A 22,223-nucleotide genomic window follows, 5' to 3' on the forward strand; every position below is an offset into this window, starting at 1 on the left:
TGTCAAATTTGAAAGAACATAATATTTAAATGGCAAAATCATCTTTGTTTGATCAAAATCAGTTCAGAGACGGCTGAAATATAACGATTTCTAATACTTGTGTACCACCACAAACATTAGATATTTTGACAAATTTGAAAAAAACTGTTGAAAAAAACGAAATAATGCCTTTTACGTCGTATTTCAGCCAATGCCGATGTTGGCTTTTTGTTGGCATTTTCATGTTGCTTATATTACCCACAATTCGCCGGCTCATGTATTGTATTTTTTCATTAAATAATTAAGTAACGGTCACCATGTTTTTTTTTAAAGTGGAGCTGAATTGGTATGATCGTATTGGCTAAATTTCACACATTTTGGGGTCTAAAATTACCTTAATAACAATTTTAGGTTCTAAAAGGGCACTATAAATGTCATAGATAAGAATAAGAGCAATAACCATGCACTTTGAAGGCATTTGCGGTCTGAAAACAGAACTCAACTATCCCTTTAATGGATGATCAGTTGGAAACAAATGCTGATTATTGAAATCAAGTGTACAAATGTAAAAACCATTGCTGATTGTTATCTGGTATAGACTCCCTAATGCCAATTGTTTGAATCAGCTCTCTAAAGAACAGAAGATTTAGCCTATGAATGTAGCCTGATTGGTGATATGAATTATGATACAATGCTAGATGATAACAAGTGGAAAAAAAAACAGTTACATGAAATAACTGAAGTTTTGGATATGTGCAACTAGTAAAAATCTGCAACTAGAGTTTCTGCTACTACCTCTTCAATGACTGATTTAATCAAAAACTGTAGAAAATTGGTAGAGCAGAAGTATTACCCAAGCACTAAGTGATCATTACCTGGTTTCCTGCACTTGGGGGAGAAACTGAATTCACAAGAATGGTGAGCACCAATACAAAACTACTAAAAATTTGAAAAAGATCAATTACGATTTATTATAAGAGGAATGTTTCTACAAAATCTTGGGAAATTATTTTGAGGGAAACTATTTTGCAGGAAACTAACTTAGAAGTAGCTCAATACCTAAACTTTGAAAACATAACCTTTAGACCCAGGGTTCGAGCCCTGCAGTGGCACCAATGTCCCTTAGCAAGACATTAATTTACATGTTGATAGTACATGGGCTTGGTGTAGACCATATAGGAATAAACCAATTGGGCAGTAGACGAACTGGTTGTAGACTCAACAGCAGTACCGGTAAACCAAATATTTCCCTATGGGTGTCAGCCTAATAGTGGCCCATGTTCTAGAAACATGTATCAAGAACATTTCCTGACAGTTTTAATCTTTTACCATAAATCATAAAAAAGTTATGATCGAACTAAGAATTATCTTTTTATTTCTTTGCTTTTGTAGTTTGACATTGAGCAAACTCGTGAACCCAAGGCCACCAAAATCATGTTTTGCAAGCAGATTTCATACAGAAATATCCTATAAATCCATCTGAACAACTTACATCTCCATATACGGTAAAGCAAGCAATTGGCAACATAGTGTTGTAAAACAATCCCTCTAAACCACTCACATTCAAGTTCCAATAGAGGTATTCTATCAGCTATCCTGTAACGTTATACAGTGAAATCTGTCTATAAAGACCACCCGAGGGAGAAGAGAAAAGTGAGTGGTTTTCATAGGCAGGTGGTCTTTATATCCAGGTTCCTTCAGTACACGTTTCAATGAGAAACCCATTTTTCAAGGGAAACAACAAATTTGGTCTCTGTAGACAGGTGGTCTTTCTACACAGGTGGTCACTGAAGCAGGTTTGACTGTATATTAGTTCTTTGCCTGTGATGCTTCTCCATCCTCCATCTCTTCCTCTTCCTCCTCCTCCTCACTGGATGTTACATCAGGGTCATCACACTGGAGTCTGCACTTTGAGCAGTCACAGCTAAAGAGGTAGTTCTCCCTGATCAGAGAAAAAAATTGAAAAACATATTGATCATTATAATACTAACTTCTGAGTTTCAAATTTATATCAAACCTCAGACATAGGCTATAACAAATTTCCCCCTAAATATATCACATATAAAACACATTGGTAAGGAAAGTTTTTAATCAAATTGATGTTTTAAATTGACACAAAAATCATTTTGTGGCTTTAAGCTTCATCATACCTAAAAAACAATTTTCAATAACAAAGATAAGCTTCCTTTTGAAGAAAAAATATATATTTGAACTATAAACAACTTTGAGCAATTGAAACTGATTGAAGAATTGAAAAGATTGATTTGGGTCCAGGTTTTAAAGTAAGGATTTTGATCATAACTGTCACAAATTGTCTGTAAGCTATTATCACTTGACCATATGTTGTACAATCGCTGGATCACATGGTGTTTTAATGCTGCACTGAAAATGTATTAGAAGGAATTATTCAGTTACTTGAATGGGACTGTTTGTAACCTTTTCATTCAAATTTACAAAAAGCTACATTAAGATTCACTTCTAATTAAGCGGGTTAGACTCACTGACAGAGTCCTTGCCCATCCATAATAATACCCTCAGGGTACATACTAAACCAGGGAGACTTCCAAGTCAATATAAAACAATGCCAAGGGCAAATTCTCTCAAAGAGGGGGCCTGACGAGGGTAAAAAATTAAGTAAAGCTTTTAAAGTTTCTTTGATCCCCTCAAACCACCTCCCTCAAACCACCATGCCCACAGGGAACATTTCCTTCAATTTTGACCAAATGTGAAGAATTTTTTTTTGCTGAGAAGCCTACTTACCGTAACTCTTTTTGTCTAGAATGTCTGCTCCTTTCTTTACAGCATTTATCCAGATAGCTGATTAATACTTCCTATATGAAAGAATATATTATATACCGGGTGTAAAACACATTTCATACTTTTGAACAATAACTTCTAAAGAGTTATAAGTCACATCAAATTCAAGTTTGAATCTTATGAAGTTACAGAAAGTAACATATTTGGAGTATGTTTTAAAACATTTGATCTGATTTTGGTTTCAAAATAATGATTTCAAATTTAGGAATGGGGGGTTAAGTTCTTTAATTCAAAGCTATAAAACATGCATGTAATGGTAATCAAGTAATTCAGAATATAACATAATTGTGCATTGTAGCTGATATTCCGAAAAAAATTACAATCCAGTCTCATAACAGTTTTGTTTATAGATAGCTTACAACACCGTTGACAAAACTGATGGCAACACCTAATCTTGACTTTTCATCTAAAATTTGGATTTTCGTTGTGTGATTTGCAATATATTCTTCCAACATACTTCTTATAACATCCACACATAAACAGCCTTTTATGGAATGAATATCATTATATATAGCTTTGATTAAGCATCAATTATTTGTTCAAAAGCTTAATAACAAAATTCCAAATTTTAGTTCTTTGAAGAAGAATATTATTCAATATTATGAAGACGAGAGATATATTCATTCTATATCTGGTATGTATAACAAATTTGTTACTAAATGGCAGGCACTTCAACATTTGTTTGTATGAACAACAAGGAGAGAAATGTGAAAGTATTCTGTTTTGTTTGAGTTAAGGAAATATTTAATTTCATTGAATTGTAAAAATGTTTGTCTGACTCAATAAAATAGCCTATGGAGGGCTAACACGTTTAAAAAAAAAAAATTAAATATAGCTATATGTGTTGCCAATTTGAAATAGGGAAATGTGGATCATACACGTTGATTCTTGTCATTGATAAATGAACAAAAAATATTCTTACCTGTCCCTCAGTAATATCTGTGAGAGCAACAAGGCTAAGGGTGGAGTTATTGTGAAGAAAACTAATCTCTGCGTTTGGTACACAGCTGTGATTACCTGCATACACAAATGGATAAATAGAATGTAAATGAATGCCACATTTGATCAAGCAACTTTCACCAAAAATGTAGGACTAAGATTACAAATCTAATTTGGATTTTGGCTAGAGTTAGACTTAGAGTTAGCATACCGATTAATTTTAGGGTTAGGGTTAGGTGTACTTTGGGGTCTAGGAATAAAATCTGGAGTTGATTTTGTGAAGTTTCCTATATCCTCATTACTCATTGGCAGGTATTATACATTCATATTATTATACATTCAGTCTTGATTATTCCATGGAAGTTTGGTTCATGTGGAAATTCATTAGCTAAAATAAATAAGTAAAGAAGCATCCGAGTACTTACAGCAACTTTGGAGTTTATAGAGAGCTGAACCCTCACAATTCAGGAATGCTCCTGATTCTAAGGAAATGACAAAATGAAATAAAATGTATTTAATACCTCTCTTTTAGAAATCTAGCCATCTAATTGTTTGAAATGAGAGTCGTGATTTAAGCCATGCCGCCTACCGATCAATAGTTTTTTTAAAGATGCCAGCTGCCCCGGGTAACGGGCTGCATAAACAAATTTTGGTAAAATCCCCATTGGTTTACGTGTTAACAGTTTCTTTGTGCGAGCGCGGATACAAAATACAGTGCATGCAAATGATTGTAACATTCAGGCAACTTTCCAGCGAAGATTTACAGACAGTATCTCAGATTTTCTGTGATGTTTTAACCAGTCTTTACTCAAATCTTCAAAAAAAGGATAAGGTAAGAATTGTTTGTAGATTTTTTTGTGAATTCGGTATATAAAAGATATAAAGACTTTAATATTCAAGGCATATTTGTTTTTATAGGCTCAAGGGGACGTTACATCCAGCTACATACCTGCCAACATTTGAAAATGAGAATTAAGAATTTTTAGCACGGTATGTCTTCGAAAATAAGAAATCCTTACTCTTAACAGGCGTTCGCACATGCAGCGGCAGTGTAACTGGCAATACGGGATAAATCTGTGCAAAAAAGCGAATACAAATTCGCTGCTCAATCGTGCAGCCCTTCAACGCACGCAATACGTGAACTCTCACATCGCGGCATATGATAAAACAAGCTTAATTTGGCTTAAGCAACACAACAACAACAAAAAACAACAACAACAACAACAAAAACAAAAAACAAAAAAAAAAAATCGAAATTTTGAAAATCTGGAATCTCCCGCATTTTGGGGTCCTAAAAATCCAGAAAAACGGGATATTTCGGATTATTCGGGATGGTTGGCAGGTATGCAGCCAACCCCCCCCCCCCCCCCCCCCCCCCGAGGCATGCTTCCTCTCCTAGCAGTCAATATATTTATACAACAAAATCTTACCAACATAATTATGGTTAGGCATTAATCATCAATTGAGAAATCTAGTGTATGGATAAGGATTGATAAATAAGAAAGAGAAAAAAGTCAGTGAATTTTGTTAGAGGAGGAGGGATGATCAAAAAATTAAAAAAATTAAAACAGAAAATGTTTGACAGGGACCAATGTATCCTTACCCGAGACAAGCAAACTCTTTATAATCACAGTTATAGTTAAATACATCTTCAGTTAGGTCCGCAAGGGGTTTAAACATGTAACAGCAACAGGTTTGAAATTTGATTGTACAGATTTAAAAATCAGCTCTAGGTTTAAATTTTAATTGTACAGGTTCGAAAGTCAGCAACAAGTTAATATTCATTCTCAACCCACATTATTCATGAAATATTGGAGACAAAAACTGTTTGAAATGCTTCAAATGGCGCTCAGATTGCATCAGAGTGCATGTAAGAACCCAAGAGCTTTGAAGCAAGCAATAAGACCCAGCCTCACATGGGACTTTGTGCTTCACAGACATGAGTTCATAGTCCTTAAAGTCCGGCCCCCCCACTCAGTGTTATTTAGGGTACGCATACATGTATGCATGTTCCAACCGACCCCTCCTTTTCAGCAAAAGTCCGGTGTGTAAAGTCAATACGGGTCGACCTTTTTCTTTTGTTACGAAAAGGACATTTTGGCAACACGCATGGGGTCCGGGCCTTAAAGGCATTGTTTAACAATGTTTAATCTGAGATGCATGGACCTACATGTTATCAGTGTCTGTGATATGGTGCAATATTGAAGCCCTAAAAAAATTGCGCTTCAAAATGATCATGAAGTGCCTCAAAAAAAATTAAAAATCTTTGAGTGACCGGCTTTACCATACTCATTTTCCCCAATAGACTGTAGTGTTAAGAAAACTGTCAGGAAAATGTAAAATTTTCTTTCGATTTTCAATCATAAATATCTTGATAATCAGACAGGCGATCGGCTGGTATAAGTCATGGGTTCCTGACTGACCTAAAGGTTTATAATTATCATCGCAGCATGAGCTAAATCCAGGATTTTGTATCAGAATCTGAGGCAATTTTACCGAGTCACTTTAAAGCAAGCAACGGAACCCAGCCTCATGGGAGTTTGTGCTTCACAGACATCAGTTCATAGTCCTTATTCCTTATTCCACATTCCAATTTAGATTTTTGTTTGTGAACTACCCTGCATATCTGAAATATCACTAAAACAAGGAATATCACTAAAGCAAGGAATGTCACTAAAACAAGGAATATCACTAAAACAAGGAATATCCTCAGCTATTTTGAGTGTACAAACATGATGTCTACAATACCTTTCTCCATTTCCACATAAAGCTGGTCAATAAACTGGTCTAGATTATGTCTTTCCTCTGCTTCCAAATCAAGCTCATCACAATTGTGTACATATACACTAAGAGAACTGAAATAAATAAAATTAAACAAATTAAAAAATATTTTCTTTGTCAATGAATGCTATGCCACCACATACCCAAGAAAGAACACTTGTCCAAATGCACTCATGAGATACTAAGATTATGTGTAATGAAGATATTTCTGAACAGCAAAATAATGCTATAAAATTATGCAGTAATTTAGAATCACTAGAGACAACTTTTTTCTTCCACTTTCTATATTTCCTTTCTTATAAAAACTCTTGATTACTTTTTTTTAGACTATACAAGTTCATGGTAAGCTAACATAGATATTAAGCTACAATATTGAAAATGTTCATGGTAGTTATTTGCAGTTGACATGAATTTCAGGATTATTTTAATTCATGCCAACGAAGCCAAATAGAACATATTTTGTGAGCTTTTTAAAGACCTCTGGAGTAGTTACATTACCTAGACCCGACCCCTTGTCCATTCATACCAATAAGAGCAAACGGAGATCTCAAGCCCCCTGGAGTAAACCACTAGAATGGAGAGAGAAGCATGGAATCAAGATTAGAGAATGAAATAATAGTAATAATAATTGGTCAATTTATATAGCGCAGCTACTATATGAATATACTCTACTGCGCTTAATACAAGGTATCATATCATTACTCTGGCTGTAGCTGAGCTGCCATGATAAGGCGCTAAAGCATTTCAAGGAATTAAATTCCTGCCAGGTACCCATTAGTGCCGCGGGGGGACTCGAACCGCAGACCTTGTAATCAACAGGCTGGTGACGTATCCACTCGACCACGACACCTCTAAATGAAAGACATTGAACTGTTTATTGTACAGAGTCTCCTTTTGGAGTCATCACTTTAGCCTCAAATGGTTTAAAGTCTAACTAGGAGGTCTAGGTCTATTAGGAATATATCATAGCAACATTGAACCCCTAATTTACAAAAAAAAATACTTTTTGGAGGTTGGTACATTTTCAACTAATATGCATAGTGCAAGAGCAGAAAGTGCAAAAAAAATATTTTAATCAATTTTCTGTTAAGATAAATAGTATGGTGAGTAAATGAGAACATTTTAAAGACTTTAAATGGCACAATACCTGAGCAACTGATTCTTCATGGAGTGCATTGAGTAACAAAGGCTGAAGAGCTTCATACTGACCCTGCAAATACAACAAAATAACAATAATTCATAATAATTCCATAATTATGAATATATATCAATTTATATTACCATTAACTCTTATCCTGCCATAATGAATACAGCCCAGTGTCATAGGGCTAATCCCCATAGTGCCAAGCCACAAATCCCCCCTGTGCCAAGTTTATTTTGAGATAATCTGATGGTGCAAGCACTCAGCACAGTACAATGAGCATGAACTATAACTGCTAATACGAATGCAAGCATGCCAATCGATAGCACGCTCGTGTGAACAAAGCACTATAACGGTAGCGTGCATGCAGCCTTATGGCAGGATATGAGTTAAAACAACTGTACTGGGTATTTAAAAGTCGTTTCTTCTAATTACTTTCCTTTAAAGTTTCCCATCTTTTAACTACACCGTCCACTCATCAAAAATTATGTACATGATACTAATCCTCTTTACTCTGGCAAATACAGTTCAAAGATTATATGCTCACAGAAATATATTTACTGAATTGAGCTGAAACTGGTTGACAAAAATCTTTCGAAATAAAAAGAAAGTAAAATGTTATGCAAAACTAATTTGGAGAAGTGACCCAACATATGATTGATCGCTATTGATTGACTCCTTTAAATCTCAACTCAAGTTGAGTTTGACATCAATTATATACAAATAACATTTGCTATTGTACTGAACAGTTACAGTGATTGTGATAGAATTTGGATGAATGGCAACTCTTCATTAGACAGGGCTCAGTTTCACAAAATCTCATACCTCAAGATTGGTATGGTATGCAATGATTCAAACTTCATACCTCAAATTGCTTCCCAAGCAGTTTGTGTGACAGTTGTCTCTCTTCATTCTGGGGCACATGGCAGAACTGGTTGAAGGATGCTAAGATTTCTTCCTTTGACTTGGCCTGGAGGTAAGGAATCAACCCAAACATTTCCATACATCTCTCTCATGGAAACTTACATTTACTTCTTAAAGATAAAGTGGAGTTCTGGTCATGCGATTGCATTGTGAAAGAAACGGTGTGGAATCGATCAGAAAAGGTTGACCATCTAGCATATAAGTATTGATGTGTACTGCAAGGTTCTGGAATCATCAAAAAGATAAGAAATTTGGCCCAGTCTTGGTAAATTTACAAGCACTGTACACAGAAATATGTATATGGGACTACACAAACATGTGGCATAAAAATCTGTCCTGATTTTTATGCTTGTTACATGCCATATTTAGAATATTAAAGCATTTGAAGAGCGATGCTTTTCAGGGAACATTTTTCCACATTTGCATAATAACAATGATAATGCAAACAAATTATTTTTCACCTCTTCCCAGAACTCAATCTTCTCTTTAACCTGTAGTTTACTTTATTCTCATTTTCCCCATACGTTGCATACAGGAAATATCCTGTTCCAGTAGGCAACAGGGTTACTTGGCTTCAAGGCAAAAATAGTTAATCCCCTGTCTCAGTAAAACAGAATAACTATTTTGGAGTCATTTTCCTGAAAGCTCTCAGTGTCTTTATAGCTATTGAAAAACAAAAGATTCACAAATTGGCATTTGGCCATATCAACTAAAATGCGAAATAAAAGTTTATTCTTATAAATGGAACAATTAAGATATCTATTCTCTTCATTACTTGCTATCTTACGAGATTGAAGATATTTTGAATGAAAAAAGTCAGCACCTCCAAAAAGAAGATGAAAGGAAATACAGTCAAACCTGCTTTAGCAACCACCTGTATAGAAAGACCACCTGTCTACAGAGACCTAATTTTTTGTTTCCTTTGAAAAAGGAGGAACCTGTACATAAAGACCACCTGCCTATAAAGACCACTTTTCTTGATAGGGTGGTCTTTATAGACAGGTTTCACTGTACCTGTTTGATAGATGCAATCATTTTGGCAATCAACATAATACTGGTAGTCTCAGGAGGGTAGTGCATTGTTCTGGAGCAAGAGAAACAAAAAGAAATAGTTTATTAGCTTTTATATCTATGAAATTAGATATATAACATGTATTGGATGTAAATCTTGAATTCTTTGAAACTACAGTGGAGTTTAAAGGCATCGTTTAACAATGTTAAATCTGAGATGCATGGGCCTACGTGTTATTAGTTTCTGTGATATATGGTGTAATATTGAAGCCCTAAAAAAATTGCGTTTCAAAAAGATCATGAAGTGCTTCAAAAAGTAGAAATCCTTGAGTGACCGGTTTTACCATACCGTACTCATTTTCCCCAGTAGACTGAAGTGTTATAAAAACCGTTAGGAAAACGCAAAATTTGATTTCGATTTCTAATCATTAATATCTTGATAATCAGACAGGCAATCGGCTTGTAAAAGTCATTGGGTTCCTGACTGACCTTAAGGTTTATAATTATGATTGCAGCATGAGCTGAATCCAGGATTATGTTTCAGAATCTGAGACAAAGTTACCCAATCCCTTTTAATGTACACTATGTTGACATTAAAAAAAAAGCAAATTCAAACAAATAACACCATAAACCTGCTATAATAAGTGTGTCGCAGCACTGATTGAAAAGAAATTTTGTTAAAGTGGAATCATTTGGAAAGCTTTGATGCTACATGGAACCATGTACACCTAATGATAAGAAGTCCCACTAAATAAATCCATTTTTGCTTGAATTTCTCGCGTAATCACAGGTTACTGATTAGTAAATATGGGTCGTGGTCTTTCATCTTGACTTACTTCCAAACTTCTTGAAGGATGACTAGAGGGTGATTTGGGTCAGGAGGATGCTGAGATAAACAGAGGACTTGATGATATTGATTCCACGCCTGCTCTCGACACTCACTGCAGCAATACGCAACCTAAAACAGCAAAGAAATTCTTTGATAAACAAAAGCTCTTGACACTCACTACTGCAATACCAGGACTTAAACATGGTATCAAAAACATTTGTAAGACTGGCTACCGCATCTCATTTGAAAGATATTTCTAACTTGACTTGCAAGTTGCCATAGTTATATCTTTTTTTAATCTTTGCTATATTCCAGTACCGGTATTTGAAAGCAGGAAGACAAATTCATTTTAAGGCAAGTAGTACTAAGAGCAAGTCTAAAACATTTTCTGTCTTCTGACCATATCATATTGCCATGCACACATAGTAACTTTAATCACCCTAATAATAATCACGTATTACAACTTTCCAATTATGTACAGGCAATTTGTTGAAGTTCAGGCAAGCCTGCTGAAGGGCAGATATGCTATTTCTAAATGAGAATTAGATCTTTCTTCACAATCAGTAGTAAAAGTACCTGTTTCAGTGAGCTTTCCCTTTTTGCGCTGCAAGCTTCTTCAGAACCATGCCATAGGGGGCGCTATTGCTGATGCAGTACGATAATGAAAGCTTACCAAAAGCATAGGTAATTATTCTGGGTGGTAGTGAAGAAGAAGAGCTAGCTCTAAAGTTACATCACCAAACCGATGAACCTCTCCAGGTATTTCTGATCATCTTGTTCCAATTCCTCTCCCGACTCTTCTGTCACCCTCCCCCCCCTCCAGACAGCAGATAAAATAAGAAGAACTCTTACCCGACAATGGGGGCAGTGCACAAAGTTTTGTTTCTCTGCCTTACAGCACTCCATACAGGGAAGCACCAGCGAAGGGTTGGCCGATAGACGTCTGGCCATTTCTTCAGCATTTTCCATCGACCTCATGCAGTATTCACATGCCTCATAGTGGTAGCACTCGTTCCATAAGAATTGTGCACAGACGAGAGGCTTCTCTTCGAAAAGTACGGTCCCCGCTGCTATGTCTCTTGAAGCAAACAGACCTCTTCCCTAGTTAAATGAATTTAGAAAAAAAAGTAGCATGTGACCCAATATGTTTCAGCATGTTTTTACAGGACTCAGAATAGGACGGCATTGAGTACTCAGATGGCTAGGTGTAACTAACTCCATGACAGTCATAACCTACGGAGATGTCAGGAAGTGGATAAACCGTACCACAAAACCATGATCTGCGACAAATTAATTATTTCTATACTATCGGCTAGAAGAAATATATAGTCCTTGCCACGATCCGTCAGATTTTATCCTAAATTACCAAATAAGATTATGAGGCTTAATTTCACTCAAACTTGTTAAAAAAGCAAAAGTCTAAGTTAGTGGTAGGCTGACCAGTAGCACAAACTTCCAATTCGCATGAAAACATGTGTTACTATTGATATGTCCGAATGTATAAAGTTGATGAAACTCGAGGTTGCTTTGGCGACAAGCGAACAGAAATTTGCAAGTAAGACCCTTAACTTTTTTCAAGAAAGTTATATAAAATAATATATTTTAGAGGTCTATGATAGTTTAAACATTTATTTATCCAATATTTATGAGATATGATTTGTGTCAAGATTTGGCTTTGAAAATGGAAAATGTCTAGAAAATTCACACGAAACAGGTAATAAACATAACGACTTTTAACTCTTGATCTTTATTTGGACATTTAATGAATATTTACTTTATTTTGGGTATGTTTTAGTAGGGTATCTCCACACCGGGGTTACGGTCAAATTTTGGATAGATCTAGATCTAGGCTTTTTCTTAGATCTAAGTTAGGCTTTCTCTAGATTAGGCAAATTCATGCAAAAAAATATATTCAAAAAATTGACTTGAAAACACATCACACAATTAGTCTGAACCGAGTCAGGAGCAAATTTGAAGAAATTGTATTTTTAAATGTTGTAAAACCAAAGATATAAGAAGAAAACTGACCAAGTATCTGTACTAAAAATCGTACATGTAAAATTGGTCGTAGACATTTGACAGCTGAATATGACGCGCACGGTTGCATTACGTGCGTTCTCGAATCCAAAATCGTACCTCACACACACAATCTCGCCATACCGCGAATGGTCCGTCTTGGGGAGCTAGCCGGCTGAGAGTTTGCAGCGATACCAACGCAGCTTCGGAGCTCCGCAGCGCGCTATTTTAGCGGGACTCGGAAAGGTTTGCGATGGGAAGGCAGCGGCCTAGCTTTTTGCCCAAACAACGCTAGATTGGCTGCTGGCAAAATGAAAATAACTACGATCGAGAACATCGTCGGTTTCTTAACTTTTCAGTGAGATAATTCTGAATTCTAATTGAGACTATATAATAAATTAAATCGACAAAGAAACCTCGGTAGAACTCTTATACAAAAGCTTGTTTATTTCTTCATTTGACATTTTGTTTTCGACCATTTTTTCGTGCGCGAGTCAATGTAAACTATGTATTACCAAACTTTCAACACGCAAGGAACGGGGAACACTCGCGGACCTCGTTACAAATTTGTTGCAAAAAAAAAATTTTCAAGGGTGATTTTGAAGCAGTGAAGAACATTGGCGCTGCAATGCGCAGAAATATACTTGAAAGAAACTTAAAAAATAATACCTGAATTTTCAGAAAATCGTATTTGTATTAGTGTACCTAGATGTGACTTGTTTATAAATCAGATTTTATGAAGATTTGTCGGGAAAAAATGTCAATTTTTTCCGTTTGGTGGTCATTTCTAGGCTAATATTTTAAAAGTTGCATCAGTAATGGGCTCGATGTTTCTCTTATCGTACTCGCATGTTATTTCTACATAGATTAAACATAGGATGGTTAAGGGTAAGACCAGATAACATTATAAAAAAGACATATCCTTCCACCCTCCCATATCCAAGTTTTGGGCTGATTATTGCCGACCCACCGCAGCAAGGCCATTCAGATTTTCGTACGCGCGCAAAGCGCCCTCTAGTGCCCCATGAATGTGCCTATCTATCGAGTAGAGTCTCCGGTTTGCGGCATCGCCCGGTTTGCGGCCAGGGGTATTTGTTTTAAAAATAAAATGAATATGACTCGATAATAATCATTGAAACCTACCGTGGATTCCACGGTAAGTTCTGCTTTGCCGAAAACGTCCGTAGCAGGTGCTCCTGTCGGTACGGAGTATCCGTCAGCGATGTCGGAAATCTACGGCACCAGTCGCCGATGAAAATTCCAGCAGGTGCTAACTTTTAAGTTAAGAGATCGAGGCATGACTAGATCAATATTGTAGCTCTATTTGTCCGATATTTGTCCGATTGGAGGTGAAATTTGATGTTTTTGTGGAAGTATGATGGCTGTGGTCTGTCTCCTATCGCAGATATTTTGATTGTGCCACCGCATGGCCAGTTGCATGGGGTGGCCGCAAACCGGCACGTAATTACGTGTTTTTTCTGGTTTGCGGCGGGGGGTGTTAATACACACATAACATGCGGGATCGTGTATGATGGTATGTGTGCTGATGTGTGTACCCGCTATGACACGATAGTTTCTAGTAGTACGTACCCCCGGATGGGATGATCCATTCGAGGAAAAGGTGAAATTGTTTAAAACTTGACAAATTTACCGTAGCAACAGATAAACATGAGAATTTGGGTTACCCGTAGTAATTTGGTACATGCTTTCATCGTGACGTAGCGCATAAAGCTTTGTGACGTACGCGTGCCGCAAACCGGTAATGCGTGCCCGCAAACCGGGGAACTCGAAGCATTTCGAAACGTGGTCAATGCTGACCACGCTGTGGGTCAGTTAGGTTATTTGTGACTTCTATTTAATAAGTAAGTATATGGACTCTTTATTGAGGGTATTGAAGTATTCTGTGAGTATTCCAATAAAAATAGAATCGGCAGTTCCCGCCGATCGGCAGTTCCCGCCGATCGGCCGCAGACCAGAGCCACTACTCTAGATCTAGACTTTATGTTATAGTCTTGACGCCCTTCTGGCTTTCAGCACACGACACCATGTTTTTGTCTTATGTTTTTATGTATTACATGTTATACCAATGGAAAAAAAAATTCTGTATTATATTATGGACAATAAAATATTGAATCTTGAATCTTGAACAAGCGCTCAAAAAATAACTGGTATCGAAAATTGAGTTCCGCCTCCAAGCGAGCGCGGAGCTCCGCTTACTTACACATAAAGGTATGCAATTGTGTGTGTATCTCCAAGGCGCGCAGATGAAGATGGGACATAAGCCATAAATATGTCAATGCGCTGTCATGACTAATGACACAGCTAATATTTCGAATTCAATAACGATGATGATGCAATAATAGTAAAAATAAAATGTCAATTATTACCTTTAATTCATCAATAAAGCGAACGTTGACAATAGATTCGTTTGCCATGGCACAGTTTTCGAGTTCGACGTAGCAGAAGGAAAAACAAGCAGCATTGCGTCTTCGAAAAGTCAAATTGGGAAGAAAAAAAGACAGACATTGCCTCGCGAGCTAGCTCAATAAGGGTGCATTTAATTCTGACGGCCTATAAGCTTCCAAGGTGACCTTGCTATACCATTCAAGCCCTACTAAATAAGGACGGCGTTCCTCATAACCTACGTAACAAGTTAATGCACACAACATTTTGTTTTCTGGTAAAACTACATAACTCAGGGCCAGGGGTGCAGTGACTCCACTTTTCAAGTACCACTAAAGTGCCCCTTTTTACTACAGATAAGGGCTTTTTTCCTTTCTGAATGTCACTTCCCCCTTCTCATAACTGCCAATATTCAGACCTGATAGGTGCCCTACTTTCTTTGACTCTCCTACCGCTTTTTCTTTTTAGTACCCCTTTTCACCTCCCACTGAAAATGCCCTTTTCACCTCTCATAAGTGCCTCCAATTGAAATCTGATAGGTGACCCTTTTGCTTTGACAAGTGCCTATTTTCCTTTGTATTAAGTGCCCCTTTCTAGCCGGGTAGGAGAAGTGCCCCCTTTTAACCCTGATAACTGCCCTTTTAACCTTGACACTTGTCCCTTTTCCTTTCTGTAGGTGCCCCTTTCTGAAAATATGATAAACTCCCATTGTTAGTGTCCTTTTTCCCTTCATAATAACTGCCCTTCGATAGTGTCCGTTTCCGAATTGCGATAAGTGTCCACCATGACCTATAATAGAGGTGGCGGGCGCATAAAGCCTTAAATTTCATAAATCCCGAAGTCCCCTTTCAAAATAATTATATATGTGCTCATTTTCAATACTTTCAAATAGGTCATGTTAATTAAAAAATGTGCCTCTTTTATCCTAAACGTTGCCCCTTTAAACTACAATGATATATTCTGCTCAATATTTTGTTAAAGTCATTAACATCAGAAAGTGTTAAATCTTGAACCGAACAAGTTAATAACAATTAAGGACAGTGGTCTTGTGAATAAGACATCGCTTCACAATGCAGATGTACTCGGTTCGATTCCCTGCTATGCCTTTCTACCTCGTGTTTGTTAATCTTTTTTTTTTCTTCATATTGATTGTTTTTCTCTTTTATTGTTTAGGGGACACCCCCTCCTCCTCAACAAAGGAGTACAAGTAGTTTATCAGCATAATTTTTAAAGTCATTAACATCAAAAAGTGTTTACATCTTGAACCGAACAAGTTAATAACAGTGAAGCACAGTGGTCTTGTGGATAAGACATCGCTTCACAATGCAGATGTACTCGGTTCGATTCCCGGCTACGCCTTTCTACCTCGTGTTTTTTAATCATTTTTTTTCTTCATATTGATTGTTTTTCTCTTTTATTGTTTAGGGGACACCCCCTCCTCCTCAACAAAGGAGTACAAGTAGTTTATCAGCTTAATTTTTAAAGTCATTAACATCAAAAAGTGTTTACATTATGAACCGAACAAGTAAATATCAGTGAAGCACATGTGGTCATGTAGATAAGACATCGCTTCACAATGCAGATGTAAGATGTAAATATTTCTGATGTTAATGACTTTAAAAAATATGCTGATTAAATACTTGTACTCCTTTGTTGAGGAGGAGGGGGGTCCCTTAAATAAAAAAAAAGAGATGAAAACAAAACGCGAGGTAAAAAGGCACAGCCGGGAATCGAACCGAGTACATCTGCATTGTGAAGCGATGTCTTATCCACATGACCACTGTCCTTCACTGATATTAACTTGTTCGGTTCAAGATCTTAACACTTTCTGATGTTAATAACTAAAAAAAATATGCTGATGAACTACTTGTACTCCTTTGTTGAGGAGGAGGTAGTGTCTCCTAAACAAAAAAAGAGATGAAAAAAAAAACTCAAGGTAGAAAGGCATAGCCGGGAATCGAACCGAGTACATCTACATTGTGAAGCGATGTCTTATCCACATGACCACTGTGCTTCACTGATATTAACTTGTTCGGTTCAAGATGTTAAGACTTTCTGATGTTAATGACTAAAAAAAATATGCTGATGAACTACTTGTACTCCTTTGTTGAGGAGGAGGTGGTGTCTCCTAAACAAAAAAAGAGATGAAAAAAAAAACTCAAGGTAGAAAGGCATAGCCGGGAATCGAACCGAGTACATCTACATTGTGAAGCGATGTCTTATCCACATGACCACTGTGCTTCACTGATATTAACTGTCATATCCTAACCAGGATATAGAATAAATGGAATTCAACACAAGTATTACGAGTCTCATAGTCTTTATTGTATCCTTTCCGCTCCGGCTTGACCAACATGTAACATGCCGTATTTGACCTCTTGACCTTGCAACATGCAATGCATTACATTATCTCTCGATCACATTGTTGTTTACATCGATATCAATATCATGTCTAATCGAACATCATGACATCCCTCCCTTATCAGATTAAAAGATATCTTTTCCATTTTACTTCAATGAATAATCATGAACCCTGATTTCAAAACTTGTTTTAGCATGCAATAAGTTTTGAACTGTTTGTATCAATATAATACATGTATGTGACTTTTCCATTGACCACATCGATATCCAAATATCGTTTGTTTGTTTTCATACTAATAACGACTCGTGTATTACTTGACTTCGAACTATTGAACTTGAACTTCAACCAAACACACATTGTTTTTTGTTTTTAAAACAATGAACTCCCAATTCAGAACTTATACATTTCTCATCATACACATCATGAAATGAATATTCAAACAACTTGACATTACAATATATGCAGTGTATGATCAACTCACTTCATTTAACTACTTGACTGACATATCAAACTGCTTTAACTATAAAGTCTCTGTTTGTTTATAATATGAGTCTTTCATAAGACGCATGCATTAGAGTTCTCAATATTCATCTCTGGGTTGGATGTTGATCAGATCTGTCATGAGACATTTTAGAGTTCTCATTATAATTAATCTTATAATGTCCTTTCTTCAGCTGCTAGTCTTTCACTTGAGCTTCAAAGTCAGCTAACAACTTGAGAGTTTGCTTTGAGATGAATCCCCACGTTTCTCTTGGCACTAGCTTGCACCCTTTTCTTCTCTCATTTTTTTTTTGGTTTAAATTTCACTAATTAATCACTTTAACTCAGGGCAGCGTACAAGCATTCACCCAAAACTACTTTTTTTTTTTCTTCAAATAGGGCAGCGTACAAGCATTCACCCAAACTTTTTTCTTCTTCTTCAAATAGGGCAGCGTACAAGCATACACCCGGTTACTGAACTTTTCATTGAATATAGGGCATCGTACAGGCATACACCCTTATATAGTGAACATTCCGTTAAATATAGGGCAGCGTACAGGCATACACCCTATGTACTTGCTAAAATAGCACTTGAACTCTTTGTGAAACATTTTAACACTCAAACATTCAAATGACTGAAAAACTTTGTTGTGTCACTTTTACTGGTTGAACACTTCGCGTCACAATACTAGATGGCTGTTTCCACCGAACCTTCATTCCAACAAATAATCAGAAAATCGCTTGGGCCTCAAACGATGGCGTTTTGGTCTGCTCCAAATTGATGTCTGGGTCGGTGATGGTACGGTCTTCGGAACTCCCATCTGACGCTCAGTCCCCTCATGTTGGCTCTGATCACTAGTAGTCTCGACATCAGACTGCGGTGTTATCAATTCAGCACCAACACCATGGTAGAGTGGAACCTGGGCCTCTGTAGTCTCAGCTTCCGGCTGCAGTATTCCTATGTCACTAGTAGTCTCGACATCAGACTGCGGTGTTATCAATTCAGCACCAACACCATGGTAGAGTGGAACCTGGGCCTCTGTAGTCTCAGCTTCCGGCTGCAGTATACCCTGTCGATGATACTTCTTCACATGTGATGTGTTCCTAGCATACATCACACCTTCTGGTGAGCAAATGTTCAGCTTGTTGCCCTCTCTGGATACAACTGTGTATGGTTGTGGTAGAAATGGTGTGTCCATTTTGCTAGACACTTCCCTCCTCACCAGAACTTCATCTCCTGGCACCACATCAGATGGTTTGGCACCCCTCTTAGAGTCTGCATACAGTTTCGATGCACCTTTGCTCTCAGCGTCCTGGTCTCTGATCTCTTGGTCATTTAGAGATTCACTGATAACAGGTAACTTTGTCCTGATCTTCCGTCCGAAGAGTAGCTCAGCTGGGCTTTTACCTGTTGTGCTATGTGGTGTAGCCCTGTATGCTGCAACATATGACAGAAGCGCCTCCTTCCAGTCTTTGCCTTCTGAATGAGCAATTCTCATTCTCTTCTCGAGAGATTGGTTCTGTCGCTCAACCTCACCATTTGCCTGAGGCCACTTGGGTGTAACCCTATGGTGGTGTACACCTGTCAGCCTCATATAGTCTGCAAAGACTTGCGAGATAAATTGAGGCCCATTGTCAGAATACAGGGTTAGTGGCAAACCATGTCTTGCGAAGATCCCTGCTAGAGCTGCCACTGTCTTCTCTGCTGTTGTAGATCGCATCACAATATATTCATAATATCTACTGTAATAGTCAATGATCACTAGAATTGATTCACCAGATGGTAGTGGTCCCAAAAAATCTACTGCGACATCCTCCCATGGACCAGCTGGTAAGAGCGTACTTCGTATTGGCTCACATGCGTTTGCTACAGCCTCAATCTTGGCCTTGGTGGGATTGATGCCGTCCTTGGTCAACTTGTGTCCCCTGAATACTAACTCGGACACACCAAACAGGCACTTTTCTGCATTGGCCGTTAATCCTGCGTCTTTCAATCGTGTCAAGGTCTGTCGAAGCCTCTCATCATGCTCTTCCTGCGTGGCACCATGAATGATGATGTCATCAGAAATGTTTGCAACACCAGGTAGTCCTTGAAGCACTTTGTGGATCTCGTGCTGATAGATCTCAGGTGCTGCATTCACACCGAATAACAATCTCTTGTAACGGTATAGTCCGCAATGTGTTACAAACGTGGTCAACTTTCGGGATTCAGGATCTAACTCCAACTGATGATATCCCCATTTTAGATCAATTTTTGAGAACACCTTGCTTGTTGACAACTCTTGGAGTATTTCATCCACTGTCGGTATCGGATGTCTCTCCCTCACAATGGCTTCATTGACTCGCCTCATGTCAATGCATATCCGGATATCTCCATTAGGCTTGGGTACTATGACTACAGGACTAACCCACGGTGTAGGTTCTTCCACAGGCTCTATAATGTCTTGCTCGACTAGTTCCTGGATCTTCTCCTTCACTCTGTCTCTCAAACCGAATGGTGTTCTTCGAACTGGCTGGGCTACAGGTCTAATCTCGGGATCAACTTTCAGCTTGATTTGTCGATCACGCAGTTTTCCAACGCCTTGGAATACTGGCTTGAATTCTTCTCTCATATCTACATATGATTTCACAGAGTTCACATCTATCCCGATCCGTAGCACACCAAGGGCTAATGCCGTTTTTCTACTCATCAGTGGTTCGCCTTTCTCTGCAATGACAACAAATTCAGCTTCTACACTTCTCTCACCTGCCGTGACCACAGCTTTAAAACATCCAATGGTCTGGAGTGGCTCTACAGAAGTATACGGATAGATCTTTTTGTTACACCTTCGGGATGAGCATGTAATTTTCTCTGTCTTCAGGAACTCCCATAATGCTCTGTCAATGATATTCGCGGTGGTTCCAGAATCTACTATGATATCAACTGGTACTCCTCCAATCACAACAGGCACCTTTTCACACTTGTCAGTATCAATAGCGAATGCATATCCTCTCTCACTATCATCACTATGATTCTGTTCATCACCTTGCTTATTCTGACAGTGACATGTGCATTCATCCACTTGTCGCACTTTGTGACCTTGCCTTTTCTGTCCCCATTTTCCTCTAGGTTTAACGTTTGGTCCACTTGTCTGCTCCTTCTTCCCTGAACCATCTCTGCACTTTGTGGCGAAGTGTCCCTTTTTCCCACATGTGTGGCATATCCGTCCCTTGGCTGGACATGTCGAGTCCTTATAACTGTGCCCAGTTCTCCCACAATTAAAGCATTCACGGGTTTCATTACTGACCTGACGGATCTGGGAACTAGGGTTAGGAAACTCGTCCACCGATGACAGTATTCTGAATTGAGAATCCATGGCCTCCACGGCCTCAAGTGACGCTGCTATCGCCAAGGTTGCAGTTAGGGTGAGTGCAGTACCCTTTTCCAAAAGTTTCCTTCGCAGTCTAGACGACCGCAACCCTTGAACGACCTGATCACGAATCTGGTTCTCCAAATCATCTCTGAAAGCACAGCCTTCTGCTGCCTTCTTAAGCCGTGTCACCATCTGCGACACAGTCTCATCCGCCTGCTGAGTAATCTGTCTGAAAACATGACGTTGAAAGGTAGAATTTGACTGCACAACAAAATGCTTCTCCAAAGCGTTCACAGCCTTGTCATAATCTGCCTTGGTGCCAGTATCCTCAAGGGTCTTGAAAACTTCCCGCACAGCCGCTCCAGCCGAGTACATCATCAAGGCTCTACGTCGAGTCAACTGCGCCGGCTCTGCCCCGTCGACAAACACACCGAGGCTATCTGCGTACGCATCAAACTCCTCATACCAGCGCTGCCATCTTTCACTCACAACACTGCCGTCTCCGGTCGGATCAAACTGACTAAGTCCCTTGATATCTGCGCCTCCAAACGCCATTTTCCTTCTCAAACAGATCTACAATTGTCCTATATGACTTTCATCCTCGTCGCCAATGTCATATCCTAACCAGGATATAGAATAAATGGAATTCAACACAAGTATTACGAGTCTCATAGTCTTTATTGTATCCTTTCCGCTCCGGCTTGACCAACATGTAACATGCCGTATTTGACCTCTTGACCTTGCAACATGCAATGCATTACATTATCTCTCGATCACATTGTTGTTTACATCGATATCAATATCATGTCTAATCGAACATCATGACATTAACTTGTTCGGTTCAAGATGTTAACACTTTCTGATGTTAATGACTAAAAAAAATATGCTGATGAACTATACTTGTACTCCTTTGTTGAGGAGGTGGGGGTGTCCCTTAAACAAAAAAAGAGATGAAAAAAACGCGAGGTAAAAAGGCATAGCCGGGAATCGAACCGAGTACATCTGCATTGTGAGGCGATGTCTTATCCACATGACCACTGTGCTTCACTGATATTAACTTGTTCGGTTCAAGATCTTAACACTTTCTGATGTTAATGACTTTAAAAAATATGCTGATAAACTAATTTTACTCCTTTGTTGAGGAAGAGGGGGTGTCCCCTAAACAAAAAAAGAAAAGGACAATCAATA

The 22,223-nt window shown here is 38.1% G+C and overlaps 2 protein-coding genes across 2 annotated transcripts; both read right to left on the reverse strand.

Annotated features, from left to right (window-relative positions):
- Positions 1–1,717: 1,717 nt before the first annotated feature.
- LOC115924134 (SET and MYND domain-containing protein 5-like) lies at positions 1,718–14,947 on the reverse strand. Its single transcript, XM_030985953.1, has 13 exons — positions 14,825–14,947; positions 11,274–11,522; positions 10,429–10,550; positions 9,596–9,665; positions 8,523–8,627; positions 7,664–7,726; positions 7,015–7,085; positions 6,450–6,590; positions 5,339–5,352; positions 4,161–4,217; positions 3,719–3,813; positions 2,740–2,810; positions 1,718–1,921 (listed from the first exon to the last, which is right to left on the reverse strand). The coding sequence occupies exons 1-13, from the start codon at positions 14,870–14,872 to the stop codon at positions 1,789–1,791; spliced, it is 1,239 nt and encodes a 412-aa protein (XP_030841813.1). The 5' UTR covers positions 14,873–14,947; the 3' UTR covers positions 1,718–1,788.
- Positions 14,948–17,143: 2,196 nt separating this feature from the next.
- LOC115924028 (uncharacterized protein K02A2.6-like) lies at positions 17,144–21,861 on the reverse strand. Its single transcript, XM_030985604.1, has 2 exons — positions 18,108–21,861; positions 17,144–18,056 (listed from the first exon to the last, which is right to left on the reverse strand). The coding sequence occupies exon 1, from the start codon at positions 21,588–21,590 to the stop codon at positions 18,396–18,398; it is 3,195 nt and encodes a 1,064-aa protein (XP_030841464.1). The 5' UTR covers positions 21,591–21,861; the 3' UTR covers positions 17,144–18,056; positions 18,108–18,395.
- Positions 21,862–22,223: the final 362 nt, after the last annotated feature.

The sequence above is a fragment of the Strongylocentrotus purpuratus genome, unplaced genomic scaffold, assembly GCF_000002235.5.
Source record: "Strongylocentrotus purpuratus isolate Spur 01 unplaced genomic scaffold, Spur_5.0 spur5_scaffold_15, whole genome shotgun sequence".
In the NCBI taxonomy this organism is placed as follows: Eukaryota; Metazoa; Echinodermata; class Echinoidea; order Camarodonta; family Strongylocentrotidae; genus Strongylocentrotus; species Strongylocentrotus purpuratus.